The 15,704-nt window shown below is 36.4% G+C and overlaps 1 protein-coding gene across 1 annotated transcript in view; it reads right to left on the bottom strand.

Annotated features, from left to right (window-relative positions):
• The window catches only part of LOC137295726 (histone lysine demethylase PHF8-like), a 37,718-nt gene that overhangs the window by 17,517 nt on the left and 4,497 nt on the right, over nucleotides 1–15,704 (bottom strand). Inside the window, exons 2-11 of the mRNA XM_067827243.1 lie at nucleotides 6,581–6,666; nucleotides 6,114–6,169; nucleotides 5,464–5,522; nucleotides 5,049–5,212; nucleotides 4,547–4,688; nucleotides 3,769–3,967; nucleotides 2,984–3,234; nucleotides 2,031–2,137; nucleotides 1,795–1,889; nucleotides 1,209–1,226 (exon numbers count right to left, since the gene is read on the bottom strand). Coding sequence (XP_067683344.1) covers nucleotides 1,209–1,226; nucleotides 1,795–1,889; nucleotides 2,031–2,137; nucleotides 2,984–3,234; nucleotides 3,769–3,967; nucleotides 4,547–4,688; nucleotides 5,049–5,212; nucleotides 5,464–5,522; nucleotides 6,114–6,169; nucleotides 6,581–6,666 — 1,177 coding nt within the window. The remainder of the gene's footprint in view (nucleotides 1–1,208; nucleotides 1,227–1,794; nucleotides 1,890–2,030; nucleotides 2,138–2,983; nucleotides 3,235–3,768; nucleotides 3,968–4,546; nucleotides 4,689–5,048; nucleotides 5,213–5,463; nucleotides 5,523–6,113; nucleotides 6,170–6,580; nucleotides 6,667–15,704) is intronic.

Here is a 15,704-nt window from a genome sequence, read left to right as displayed (position 1 = left end):
GGTGTAAAACTAAACTCACTCACACTCACTCACATTAATAGATTGGCCAAGCAATAGCCCTGACCTAAATCCAACAGAAAATGTTTGGAGACTTATAAGGAAAGTGTCAATAAGAAAAATCTTACAAATATTGCTGAAATAAAAGAAGAGATGGTTCGATATTGGGACAGCACGGCACATGACTTTCTAACTTCTTTGATTGGTAGTAATCTTTAGTATGCCTGGCTGCATTGATGCCTGTCCATGGTGACTTAACAAAATACTAGCTGGTCACCTGTCTTTCAATCTGGAGTTATGTTCTGCTAATGTTTATATTTAATCCGTGAGTAATCAATGAAAAAAAATTTAAAATTTACAATCTTTAAATTCTCTATAATTACTGGTCATCCCATAGGTAACTTTAGTTATTTATTCATTCACTAATACAGTAACCATTTATCTGAAAGGTTATAGGCTACAATACTTCTGGAATCAGTGAATCCATTTCTCTTGCAAATGTCAGAATCACTGCAAGGTATGCTTTATCTATTTTCCAGTCTTGCAGAAAACCACAGACATTTACAAACAAGTAAATAATCTGAGGTGTTCGTAGTTGACATGGTCAGTAGCATAAAAATTTCAACATACACACAACAGTATGACCATGATTATAGTTGATGCAAGTCCTCACACAATATTTTCTCTCCTACTTTTTTTATTATATTTAATGAGCTGAGATATCTTAGATCAGCTTGTTACCCTATTAGGTCCTTTTACTACTGGTTATGAGTGGAGAAACATTACTAGTAGAAATAACTTAATTTATCTGACGATTATCATCAGATCATTCATGAGGCTAAGCCAGTAATATCATTTATTACCAGTGAATGGACCGGGGCATCAATATTGGTGGACATGGCTAAGTGTCTGTGAAGATCTAGTGTCTGCAAGTGTGCTGCCTGTGTCTTATGATGGTGAACTACAAGCTGGCTACATGACACTAGTGCACTGACCACGATACAACACTGTAGCCTATGCAAGTCAGGCATGCTACATGGGATGATGATGAGGAAGATGAGGATGATAAAAAGGATAATAGTGATGATGGTAAATATGGAATGGGAGACAATCCACCACTCAGAAAATAGCTGAAAATAAAGCTTGTGTGAACGAGTAGCGATACATTCGTAGACCTTGCCGTAAGAGGCAGACATAAACAAGCCACTCACGAGGAAGGTGTTGTTCAACTGCAAGAGGGAAAACAGAAGTCATAACTAAAGGCTTCTTGTCTCTCTCAAATGACATACATTTTCCCATAAACAAAACACAATTCCACCTGCTACCAAGTGAACTTTAAACATTATTCAATACAGTGGGCTTGCACAAAATAATACTTAGATAACTTCTGTATCAGTACTGCCATCAAATTTATATCAGTATGATGTGTATCATCAGCTATACCATGGCAGCAAGTCCTGCAAACTTAACATTAACACAACTTCCTCAGTTACTTCAACATGTTTAATAACCAAAAGCAAAGCACTGAGATATCTAAGACAAGCCCTTGCCTATAAAAAATATCAAAACAACTTTAACCTGCTTAAAATAATCAAATACCATGGCATTATCATAATCGAGATAAAGTTCAAAATAACTGATCACTAACAGGTTCAACACCCAAGAAAGACGAAGTAAAAATCTGAAAACACACTTGACTAATTCAGCAATTGTAAATTGAAAGAACTGAACTGCTCTCCTGTTAACACTACCAAACCCTACAATAGTTCAGTATAATCAATATATGAATACACATACATCTTTCCTTTGTGTCCATGACTTGAGATGCTGTGCAAGGGCCTTGGCTCCATCCAAAATGTATTTCCTTGGGACTTTGTGATCTTCAACACATTCTGAAACAAGAACATTTCTTGTTAAAAATGAGTAAGGGAGATAACGCATAGGGTAAGTGAAGAAAGATGTTACCACTCTTGATAGGTATTTATTCCACATACTACATTACCATGACAAATACACACACAACTGTTTCTTACCTTTAAGTATATCTAGGAAGTGTTTTGCTGCATACCAGCAAATTGTTTCATAAAAAGGGAATAGGTACTTTTCTGGTGTTTTAACGCGTCGCTCGATCTCATAAACTCTGAAAAAAAGATGAACAGCTAGAACACCTTTAATAGCAAAACATCAAATACACATTTGGTGAGTTGGGTTAGCTTTGTGGCTAAAATGTTCACTCATCACATTACAATGTCTGAAGCCCATTTCTGGTGTCAACCTCCATGACATTGCTCAAACATTGCTAAAAGTGTCATAATACAAAACTCACTCAAACTGGTGTATGACAGTGAATAAAGATCCAGTAGCTCCAGAGACATGCATCGTGAAAGAGGGCAAGCACAATCATTTATGAAACACAAGCTCCATGCACTGCATGAACATTCAGAGTAAGTAGACAGTGCTTAAATTCAGCAAGTTTATCTACTCATAGAAATTTCAAATGCTAATCCCTGTACACTTCAGATCTCTCAGTCACCAACATGAGTCCTCTTCAGGGGAATACATTCTGACACCTCATCGTACAACAACATTGACTACAAATGGCCTTATTTCACACAACAGAGATAACGACAGAGATGTTCATCCTCAATGCACAGCAGAGAAAATGACTAGTTTAACCTGAGAGCATAACAGAGAAGATGACTAGTTTAACCTGAGTGCATAACAGAGAAGATGACTAATTTAACCTGAATGCATAACAGAGAAAATGACTAGTTTAACCTCAATGCATAACAGAGAAGATGACTAGCTTAACCTGAATGCATAACAGAGAAGATGACTAGCTTAACCTGAATGCATAACAGAGAAGATGACTAGCTTAACCTGAATGCATAACAGAGAAGATGACTAGCTTAACCTCAATGCACAGCATAGAAAATGACTAATTTAACCTCAATGCACAACAGAGATGATGACAAACTGAACTTACTGCAGCTGTAGAGGAGCATTGTAGCTGTGCAGGAAGTTGCCTCCAAACACTAGCGAGTCGATGGGGGTGAAGACTGCATGAATCCAGCCAGTGGGAACAAAGAAAGTCTGTCCTGTCTTGATGACACACTTGTAGCAACTGTCCACCTGGTCACCGAAGAAAGTCTCACTCTGGTTGCTGGAGGACAGCCAGTTCTCATACAATGACACGTTGGCACTGGTCGGTCGGATCAGGTAGAACACTTTCTCTCCCTGTTAATGTCCATGAATAACACATGTTGAGTCATAGATCATCATTAGGTCCATATTGCATCTTGAAGGATCATCTAGACATTTCCAACATGGCTGACAGTGTTTTAACTTAAGCATGAACGTCAAAGCAACTCATTTACAACAAAAAGGGCGTGTAGATTTAAATCCAATAAAAGAAGACCTCAAGGACATTAGGGTCCCCTTTAAAAGAACAATAGTCCACATGCATGATATTAACATTCAAATTAAGTATGAAGAAACATAATGTAATATCTAGGAATAGTTTGTTGTTGGATGCTGTAATGAACAGTATTTTGAGATCAGGACCCCCTTCCTCAACACAATCGTAGCGCTAAGTTGATCATAACTCCCATACTTTAACATAGACTTATAACTGTCTTAGCACTATGATCGCATTTGAGGAATGGGGCCCTGGTCTATATTAACCATGCTTTCAAAAGCACTATCGAAAATCAAAAAATATATGTTAGACATTCTTGTAAGTCTTTCAAAGAAAGTGATGAGACTACCCACCCTGAGAACATGGTACCAGACTGAGGTACCACCAAAGTCTATGTGAAAGTCGGTGAAGCTGTCCCTGACTCCCATGAGACAGTATTTCTGTACTTCTGGACGGTTGTAGGGGCTGTCATCTGGCAGCTGGTCTGGCCACACATTCTGCACCCAGCTCAGTTCACGCACTATGGCCGGGGGTACAACAAACTCAGACAATCTGAAAACATACAGATGTCAAGTTACATGGATAATCATATATACTGCCATCATTTCTATTTTCCCATGACCCTGATGATTGCAGATACGTATCTTCCTTCTATAATGCTATCAAATATCCTGTTCCACAATCCCTGTTCAGCAAATGTAGCAATATATCTGTCTTTGCAGATGCCAAATTTCAACAAACTGGAAATACTAGAATCTTTGCAACCCTCATGAATGTTGTGTCTTGAATGACATTTCAAACTAATATTCAATATATGTATATTTTTAAAATACCAAATTTCTTAGATACTGGAGGTCATCCTGGTGAGGAAAGTGACAATGTTAACTGTTTGGGCTTAATAGTGCAACAGTCTATACTGTAGTATGACCCCTTTCAAGACAGCCCATCCCCATACCTGCTGGTACATGGTGGGAGCATGGATGTGGCTCATCCAAAACAATGCCAAGCCAACATAAAAAATGTCTTGTCAACAGCATAATGAGACCAATCTCTCAAAATCTACAGTATTCCAAATCTACCTTTAAAATGCCCATTGAATAATCAGACGATAATATGGTAATCAGTAGATACTTTGTATTTGAGAACTCCAGACTGATGACATTGAAGATCTTCTGCCTGTTGGGGCTGTTGTAGTACTCAGTCCACTCTCTCATCAACATCTTGTAGTCCTCCTGTCGGGCAACGTCTATCACATCGATCTCACGCATAGAACCTACCAAATAAAACACAGTGGTTTACCACACTAGACATCTTCGACAAGACACATAGTAAGACATGAACATCAAGCCACTTGGGAGGGCACACTCATTTTGTTCTGGAGAGGAGTCTTCAATGTGATAATCACCCTTCCCTAGACGTAGATTATGAACAGTCCCTTAGCACCTAATAATACAGTCATGATATTACTGATCCAGATCATTGGAAAAATGACTCTGTCAACCAAGTCATCCAGTCTGACCGCCTTACAACTTGACCATCAGTTGGCTCTAATGACAAGCACCAAATGTTGGAACCAATGACTCTGCACAAAGTAACATGCCACAAATATTGGAAAGGCTACAAATGAACTCACCAACATGGTTTTCTACATCTTGTATTGTGAAGTTGGATGGTGGCACTGTCAAAGACAAGCCATCTTTCTTCTCAATCAGTATTGGTGTATCAAAGCCATTCTTATCCAGGTAATCCTTCGTCAACTGACTGCCATGGAGACGTAAGATTGGTATCTCATCAGCACTGAAATGGATATAATTTAAAAATACTCAACATGATTTACAGTAATCAATATGACATACAAATCAATGCAGTTCATTTTAACTCATTTGTTATATGCATTTTTACCAAAACACACCAACATTCTTTTTACTTCCATTAACTTGTTACTTATATCAGTTAATTTATTACAAGCGTGTTTCTTGTGAATATAGCATATTCTGTCTATTGACCCTGAGAACCACCCAGTCAGAGCTTCGTTTACTTTGTCCTACCTGGGAAACATCCTGTTCTTGAGTTCCTTAATGAAGACAACAGTGCCTGTCTGAACTGCCTGTTACCAATTGAAAAATAACCATGAACACAATAAAACATCAACAGATCGACAATTAGATTACATCCGTCTCTGTACATTTATTGCAGAAGGCAGAATGACTGACATGATATGAAGCCATACTGATAAATTTCATATTGTCAATTACAGAATAATATATCAAAAATAATCACAATAATCATGATGACAGATGATTAGCTATAATAAGTGAACACAGTGCTGGTCATTTGTAGAATTGCATAATCTGAATACTGCTGTCTGTTTCCAACCCACATAACACATATCAAACAAGAATCTGAAAAGCGGCCAAAGTGTCATGGTGACCTTGAAAATAAGCTCACGGTCACCAAAACTGACTGGTGCCTGCGTAATTCCCCAATGTAGGCTGTCACCAAATTTGAAGGTATTAGGTACAATAGTTCATGAGATATCACGCTAACAAGAATTGACATTCTGTACGAACAGACGCCACTGAATACATAATCCCCTGCTCCATGTTGTGGCGGGTGGACAATGATCATGACAGAAACACAGTGGGTTAGTAATCCCCCTTTCATAAGACTAAGAATGTTGTGACAACTACCCCCCTACCTTCCCTGTCTCCTCCTCAGAGTAGTCATGTCTGTGCCAGTTCTTCCTTCTTTTCACTGTAACATAAAATACAACATTCAACAAAATCTCAACTAGACATATGTTATACAATACTGGATTTGCAACAGATACTCAAGTGACCCACAAATAGTGGCTACAAACAACTGGACTTGTACGACTCACTAAAGAAACCTACTACTAGTCATGGGAATATTACTTTGACTGATGATTTTACACTATTTTTCCCTCCTTCCTTCAGGTTAACTGAGGACAAATATCTGTAAATCAAGAAATAAAACTGGTCTGGCCTAATAGTCAAAATGCTAAACATTACTGAACTTACAGAACTCACTAAAGAAATGATAAACCTATAAATAGTAATGTGATACCCTATACTTTGAAATAGTACATGTCTACTACATGAAATAGTACAGACACGTGACAAAGGAGAATAAGACTGCACATACACACAAGAGGTCCCTTCAACAGTTGACAGTTGGGACAGTGGTATATTTCAATGTCAGATGCTTGATGCTCCAATACCCCAACACAGCTGAAACAAATACATATCATGAACATAAAACAGGAAGTTACAGTGAGATAAATAGTCTTATTACTGTTAATTGTGTTTTCATGTATACAGAAAGAAATTGCATATCCACTTTCCTGTGAACTCATATTGATTAATACTAACTGATTCTATTGAATGCTAATATTTCAACTGATGTCATGAAATGAACTATGGAAGAATTATCAACACAATCACAAAACATTATGAACCATAACAGCAGTCTCTGCTAATTAGTGGCAAAGTGACTGATTATGTATTGGCTAAACAATCAAGGATACTCAGAATGGTAACTGATTCGATATAAATATCTGTTGTTGTGTTCAGTTTAAGCATGTTAAACATTGACAGTGTTTGTGAAAAGTTTTGCATGAGTGCATGCAGAAATATGATCATAAAAAAATGTAGTCTCAATCTTTGGCATGTGAAACTCTCACTACAATCCTGAATCATTTCAAAATGTATTGTTTTTTCATATGTTGCTGTTTAAACTACTTTTTGAATGCAAAATATTGTTTGTCTGTTTTTTTTGCATGAAAAAAAAGGTTTGTGCACTAATGTGAACACAGATTACGTTTTAGTCTAGTCACATGATACTTAATGACTTCAAGACCCTGATCCATCAATAATTCTGAGTGAGTAATTATGACATTTATGGCAACATTCCATTTTAAGAGATTTAACAGCAGAGGACCAAGAAATGGACTTCACAAATGGACCTAAACACTGGTCTTCTGTGTGATAACTAATGCCTTAACTTAATGTATGATTGGGATGCGGCCAAGTCAGAATTATTTCTTTTAAATGGCAATAAAAAATTGTTACATGCACACATAAAAGTGATGCGTCGATGCCGAGAAACATTTCAATTTTTCATTTAGCCTTATTAAGATACATTTTATACTAGCCCTCCTGGTACTACACGGAAATCTCATGAGTGAATGAAATTACACTGCTTTTAGCAATAATACAGGAGTGGGTCCACATGTTGTATCCATGTTGGAAATAAAACATATATCTGTGTGATGTGCCAACGCTCCAACCACTGGGCTACCCCACCATCCATGTATTCTTCACGATAACATCCCACACTGTGAAGGAAATCATACTAATGATAATGACTGTGTATGGTTTTTTAAAGCACACATATAACATTTTTTGTAAGTTTCCATAGCACACCTCAGGTTTGGAAAACATATTACTTTATGTTTCCTAGATGCTTGGACAATGCAATGTCACAGACTCACAATGTAATAAGTTGGCCTACATAACATGGAAAACTAGTGAAATAGGTTTGATACCACACTGAATATTATTCAACAAGTTTAATGTTACATATTTTTTTACAGCATAGTTTTATCTGTGTCATACATATATATAAACAAAAAGTGATGTTACTGTGGTAAAATACACCAATATGGTGCCAACTAGGGCTGTTACTATACACTCACATATTTGGTGAATCGAACCGTAGCCCTTCATGAATACAATTCATTATTCATGATCACCAGAATCATATATATGAATGAATATTTACAATTTTTTATCTGAGCATATTTTATTTGAGCCCATATTAAAATGAGATAGAATGGAATATGTATTAGCATTGCAGTAGTGCAAATCATATTAGTTTGCAATGGCTGCACATGATACTGTGGGCTACAATTATTAGTGTACTACTACTACATATTAGTGTACTACACTATTGAGTGTCATGTCAGAGTTAGTTAGTATTACAACAAATTAAGTCAACATGGGGGTTCCATATGGTGTATCAATCACTTAACTACAATATTATAATTGTGAATAACTATTTATATTCGTTACCCAATATTTGTGATACTTATCATATTTGCCAGATAGTGTATTTGTTGCAGCCCTAGTGCCAACACAATCAATGAATTGTACATTTTAAGAGAGATATCTGTGAAGTCTGCAACCTGTCAAAGCCTGTATAACCGTTAAGATGTTAACTTGACTTTACTACCAGTTGGTGTCATGTAACATGTAAGATAGGTTCAAATGTGTCCTAACATGAAAAGGCATCCTTCAGCAATGCTCACCGTCTAAATGGCAAGTTTCAGGTGGGTTCAGTTTGTAGGACACTGACACTAGTGACAGATCATTCGTCAAAATGTCAGAAATAATTTTTCTAATTATAATTATGATACAGAAGAATGTCCAATCAAAAGTTGATGAAGTAATGAAAATGTCCTACAACCATGTTTCCAGCAAAATCACAGTAAATGCTTCAGCAATGTTTATTTTAACTAAAGGTCAGCACTCAGCATCCTCAGTCTATTTCAGTCCTTATATCAAATCATCAACACCAAGATCAAACCTTAACACAAATGATGACATGGCCTGAACAGGACACAATTTTCTTCCACACACAATAAGAGATTTGAAACTTCCAGTGTATCAGATTGCAGGTACCAGACAAAACGTGCCATTGATATCAGATAGCTTTGATGTAACATATGTTTTTAACACAAAGCTCACATCCAAGCCAGCTGATTCACCTTCACCTTGGGCACAGACAACCAAATATAACAAGCCATCTGCCACATCCTTCACAATATCATTGGTATCTGAGTCTGACATGTATTCTGCCACTGCATGCAGTTCACCACTATAGCTACTAGTTAGCTTGCTTGTTTGTTTCCTTGTGCTAGAACACTATCCTAGCAATATTCCTGATGTGTGGTCTGTCTGTAAACAATCAAATCTGGACCCAACAAATCAAATGATCATCATGAGCATTCATGTACTCAACTGGCATACAATGACATGCAATAACCAGGCACCTACTCTTGCTGGTAGCCTCCTGTGAGAAAGCATGAGTTCTTGAAGATCAGCTCTAGCCCAGATCTTCAAAGGTACACTCATACAACAATATGACATACTTCATTCCAGCCTTAAAATGAGCACTTTGGATCAACGGACACTCAGACAGTTGTTCATAAATATTTTGATTAATGGATAGGACAAACACTTTTTCAAAGCTCACTCAACAAGGTCAGCATGGTCAGTATTTGGATTCAATTGAATATATTGAGAGCTTGCTCATAACAGAGCTTGCTGATATTTCAGAAGAGAAAGAGATAGGCCAGTTTAGTTTTATGTTGCTTTCAGCAATATTCCAGCAATATCATGGCAGGGGACACCAGAAATGGGCTTCACACTTTGTACACATGTAGGAAATCAAACTCAGGTCAGTCCCTCCTGGATTCCATGGCAAATTTAAGCAAATTCTGCACCCCATTTTTCAATATTCTGCAAAACATTCTGTGGTTAAAACATTTAGAAAAAACAACAAAAACATTATACAGACCTTCATAGTTTAATGCTCAAACACAGATATAAAGTTAAGTCGACAGTACACATCACATCTTGAGTAAGTTTGATGACAATGCACCCACACCTTTTTCTGTGTTTGAGAATCAAACACTCGCTGATAGTTAATTCGCTCCTCTCATTCATAACTTGGAAATCTTCCGGTTTCATGTAAATAACTATTTTATATTTCAACAAAATCTTAAATAATTTCTATTTTCAAAATGATCGATTTTGAGAACCTAATTGCAATGTTAAATTCATCTAATATTAATGGAAAGATGACTAAAACTTGCTTGTAATATCACTTCTGACTGGATCTGTTGTGGCAAATGGTTTAAGGTATTAAGCTCAATGAGCATTCACATTATGAATCACTATTAAGCATGAAAGTCAGGGAGTCCTTGCTATCATCTTCATGATGAATACTTGAGACTGATGGAAACCCCCAACTCAAACAATACAGGACCAAAAGCTTCCACTTTCACTTTCAAAGAATGAGAAGAAAATGGGAATATTATTCACTCAGTAATCAAGGATGTGTTTATAGGTCAATCTACATTAGCTGTGTAACTGTGGAAAATAAAACTGGAATTAGAGATTCTGCCTGCAAAATCTTTTCACTAATCTAAGTAACAAACATGACACATAAACCTCCATCATGTCCCCACAGCTAGTTCTTTCAATTCAGTTTCTTTATCTAACCAGAAATTATCCATGCCAAGTCATATGTATTTATCATCAAAAGTTTCAGAAATCAATATGAACATGATGAACACTATGTCACAAACAGGACTAGATGATGTTTAAAAACATCAGCCAATCAAAAAGGTTGAGAAACCTGTGCAAATGGCAGGCCAGCTTAAAACTACATTATGTGTACTAAGACGAGATAATATATATTGTATGAGGCTTTGATTATGCTGTTGACAGATTTTATTTTCATGATCCTTGCCTTCCAGCAATCAGGTTTATAGTACAATTTCGCAACTGTTATAGGGTAATTCCTCACTCAGTACTATAGCAATAGGATAGCAGCCTGTAAATAACCTGAAAATGTGAGTGACATGATACATTTAATTGGTTACATTGCAAGGTTTGATGCTGGTCAATATAAGTCAGAGGTTAAAAGTACCAAAACACTGAAAAATCTACCGATCATGTAATTCAGCAATCTCGACTGGCCACAACTGTGCTGACTGAAAAAGGTTTCAACAGTATTACTTCATTCAAGTTCTGAAAGTGTTGAAATCATCACGATGAGACATCTAATTTCAGCAAATAATACCAATCTACATGATTCTGTGGCATTTGATTAGCCCATCAATCAAGTTACTTTAGGTTTCCATAAATTTTAACAAAGTCTTTCTTTATTATAATGGGTGTGGCTTGTGGTGTATTGACTTTGTCACTGATTTCATTTTGCCGTTAAAAGATTTAAATATTTTGATCACTATAGCTACTAGTTAGCTTGCTTGTTTGTTTCCTTGTGCTAGAACACTATCCTAGCAATATTCCTGATGTGTGGTCTGTCTGTAAACAATCAAATCTGGACCCAACAAATCAAATGATCATCATGAGCATTCATGTACTCAACTGGCATACAATGACATGCAATAACCAGGCACCTACTCTTGCTGGTAGCCTCCTGTGAGAAAGCATGAGTTCTTGAAGATCAGCTCTAGCCCAGATCTTCAAAGGTACACTCATACAACAATATGACATACTTCATTCCAGCCTTAAACTGAGCACTTTGGATCAACGGACACTCAGACAGTTGTTCATAAATATTTTGATTAATGGATAGGACAAACACTTTTTCAAAGCTCACTCAACAAGGTCAGCATGGTCAGTATTTGGATTCAATTGAATATATTGAGAGCTTGCTCATAACAGAGCTTGCTGATATTTCAGAAGAGAAAGAGATAGGCCAGTTTAGTTTTATGTTGCTTTCAGCAATATTCCAGCAATATCATGGCAGGGGACACCAGAAATGGGCTTCACACTTTGTACACATGTAGGAAATCAAACTCAGGTCAGTCCCTCCTGGATTCCATGGCAAATTTAAGCAAATTCTGCACCCCATTTTTCAATATTCTGCAAAACATTCTGTGGTTAAAACATTTAGAAAAAACAACAAAAACATTATACAGACCTTCATAGTTTAATGCTCAAACACAGATATAAAGTTAAGTCGACAGTACACATCACATCTTGAGTAAGTTTGATGACAATGCACCCACACCTTTTTCTGTGTTTGAGAATCAAACACTCGCTGATAGTTAATTCGCTCCTCTCATTCATAACTTGGAAATCTTCCGGTTTCATGTAAATAACTATTTTATATTTCAACAAAATCTTAAATAATTTCTATTTTCAAAATGATCGATTTTGAGAACCTAATTGCAATGTTAAATTCATCTAATATTAATGGAAAGATGACTAAAACTTGCTTGTAATATCACTTCTGACTGGATCTGTTGTGGCAAATGGTTTAAGGTATTAAGCTCAATGAGCATTCACATTATGAATCACTATTAAGCATGAAAGTCAGGGAGTCCTTGCTATCATCTTCATGATGAATACTTGAGACTGATGGAAACCCCCAACTCAAACAATACAGGACCAAAAGCTTCCACTTTCACTTTCAAAGAATGAGAAGAAAATGGGAATATTATTCACTCAGTAATCAAGGATGTGTTTATAGGTCAATCTACATTAGCTGTGTAACTGTGGAAAATAAAACTGGAATTAGAGATTCTGCCTGCAAAATCTTTTCACTAATCTAAGTAACAAACATGACACATAAACCTCCATCATGTCCCCACAGCTAGTTCTTTCAATTCAGTTTCTTTATCTAACCAGAAATTATCCATGCCAAGTCATATGTATTTATCATCAAAAGTTTCAGAAATCAATATGAACATGATGAACACTATGTCACAAACAGGACTAGATGATGTTTAAAAACATCAGCCAATCAAAAAGGTTGAGAAACCTGTGCAAATGGCAGGCCAGCTTAAAACTACATTATGTGTACTAAGACGAGATAATATATATTGTATGAGGCTTTGATTATGCTGTTGACAGATTTTATTTTCATGATCCTTGCCTTCCAGCAATCAGGTTTATAGTACAATTTCGCAACTGTTATAGGGTAATTCCTCACTCAGTACTATAGCAATAGGATAGCAGCCTGTAAATAACCTGAAAATGTGAGTGACATGATACATTTAATTGGTTACATTGCAAGGTTTGATGCTGGTCAATATAAGTCAGAGGTTAAAAGTACCAAAACACTGAAAAATCTACCGATCATGTAATTCAGCAATCTCGACTGGCCACAACTGTGCTGACTGAAAAAGGTTTCAACAGTATTACTTCATTCAAGTTCTGAAAGTGTTGAAATCATCACGATGAGACATCTAATTTCAGCAAATAATACCAATCTACATGATTCTGTGGCATTTGATTAGCCCATCAATCAAGTTACTTTAGGTTTCCATAAATTTTAACAAAGTCTTTCTTTATTATAATGGGTGTGGCTTGTGGTGTATTGACTTTGTCACTGATTTCATTTTGCCGTTAAAAGATTTAAATATTTTGATCACTATAGCTACTAGTTAGCTTGCTTGTTTGTTTCCTTGTGCTAGAACACTATCCTAGCAATATTCCTGATGTGTGGTCTGTCTGTAAACAATCAAATCTGGACCCAACAAATCAAATGATCATCATGAGCATTCATGTACTCAACTGGCATACAATGACATGCAATAACCAGGCACCTACTCTTGCTGGTAGCCTCCTGTGAGAAAGCATGAGTTCTTGAAGATCAGCTCTAGCCCAGATCTTCAAAGGTACACTCATACAACAATATGACATACCTCATTCCAGCCTTAAAATGAGCACTTTGGATCAACGGACACTCAGACAGTTGTTCATAAATATTTTGATTAATGGATAGGACAAACACTTTTTCAAAGCTCACTCAACAAGGTCAGCATGGTCAGTATTTGGATTCAATTGAATATATTGAGAGCTTGCTCATAACAGAGCTTGCTGATATTTCAGAAGAGAAAGAGATAGGCCAGTTTAGTTTTATGTTGCTTTCAGCAATATTCCAGCAATATCATGGCAGGGGACACCAGAAATGGGCTTCACACTTTGTACACATGTAGGAAATCAAACTCAGGTCAGTCCCTCCTGGATTCCATGGCAAATTTAAGCAAATTCTGCACCCCATTTTTCAATATTCTGCAAAACATTCTGTGGTTAAAACATTTAGAAAAAACAACAAAAACATTATACAGACCTTCATAGTTTAATGCTCAAACACAGATATAAAGTTAAGTCGACAGTACACATCACATCTTGAGTAAGTTTGATGACAATGCACCCACACCTTTTTCTGTGTTTGAGAATCAAACACTCGCTGATAGTTAATTCGCTCCTCTCATTCATAACTTGGAAATCTTCCGGTTTCATGTAAATAACTATTTTATATTTCAACAAAATCTTAAATAATTTCTATTTTCAAAATGATCGATTTTGAGAACCTAATTGCAATGTTAAATTCATCTAATATTAATGGAAAGATGACTAAAACTTGCTTTATAAACAAAGCAGCTTTCATCATGATTATTTTGAAAAAGTTGTCACAATAAATATGTCAGTTCGTTTTATGTGTAACCGATCATACTTTTGACAATAACTCTACTTTTCACTTGGGCTGTCTGTCAGTTTTCACTCAGTTTTTGAAGTAAGCAAATTCTGCAGCAGAAAAGTGGCCAATTCTGCACGTAAATGTGTTTTCCGCGGACCAAACGGATTTCGGCATGGAAAGGTAAATTCCGCGATTTCTTCTGCAACCACAGAATCCAGGTGGGACTGTCAGTGTCAGGTCTTTCATGTGACAAGGGAATGTTTAACCACTAAAAACCTTGAGATGGTAATATCACTTCTGACTGGATCTGTTGTGGCAAATGGTTTAAGGTATTAAGCTCAATGAGCATTCACATTATGAATCACTATTAAGCATGAAAGTCAGGGAGTCCTTGCTATCATCTTCATGATGAATACTTGAGACTGATGGAAACCCCCAACTCAAACAATACAGGACCAAAAGCTTCCACTTTCACTTTCAAAGAATGAGAAGAAAATGGGAATATTATTCACTCAGTAATCAAGGATGTGTTTATAGGTCAATCTACATTAGCTGTGTAACTGTGGAAAATAAAACTGGAATTAGAGATTCTGCCTGCAAAATCTTTTCACTAATCTAAGTAACAAACATGACACATAAACCTCCATCATGTCCCCACAGCTAGTTCTTTCAATTCAGTTTCTTTATCTAACCAGAAATTATCCATGCCAAGTCATATGTATTTATCATCAAAAGTTTCAGAAATCAATATGAACATGATGAACACTATGTCACAAACAGGACTAGATGATGTTTAAAAACATCAGCCAATCAAAAAGGTTGAGAAACCTGTGCAAATGGCAGGCCAGCTTAAAACTACATTATGTGTACTAAGACGAGATAATATATATTGTATGAGGCTTTGATTATGCTGTTGACAGATTTTATTTTCATGATCCTTGCCTTCCAGCAATCAGGTTTATAGTACAATTTCGCAACTGTTATAGGGTAATTCCTCACTCAGTACTATAGCAATAGGATAGCA

Source organism: Haliotis asinina, chromosome 9, assembly GCF_037392515.1.
Source record: "Haliotis asinina isolate JCU_RB_2024 chromosome 9, JCU_Hal_asi_v2, whole genome shotgun sequence".
In the NCBI taxonomy this organism is placed as follows: Eukaryota; Metazoa; Mollusca; class Gastropoda; order Lepetellida; family Haliotidae; genus Haliotis; species Haliotis asinina.
This window is presented reverse-complemented; position numbering and strand designations above follow the sequence as displayed.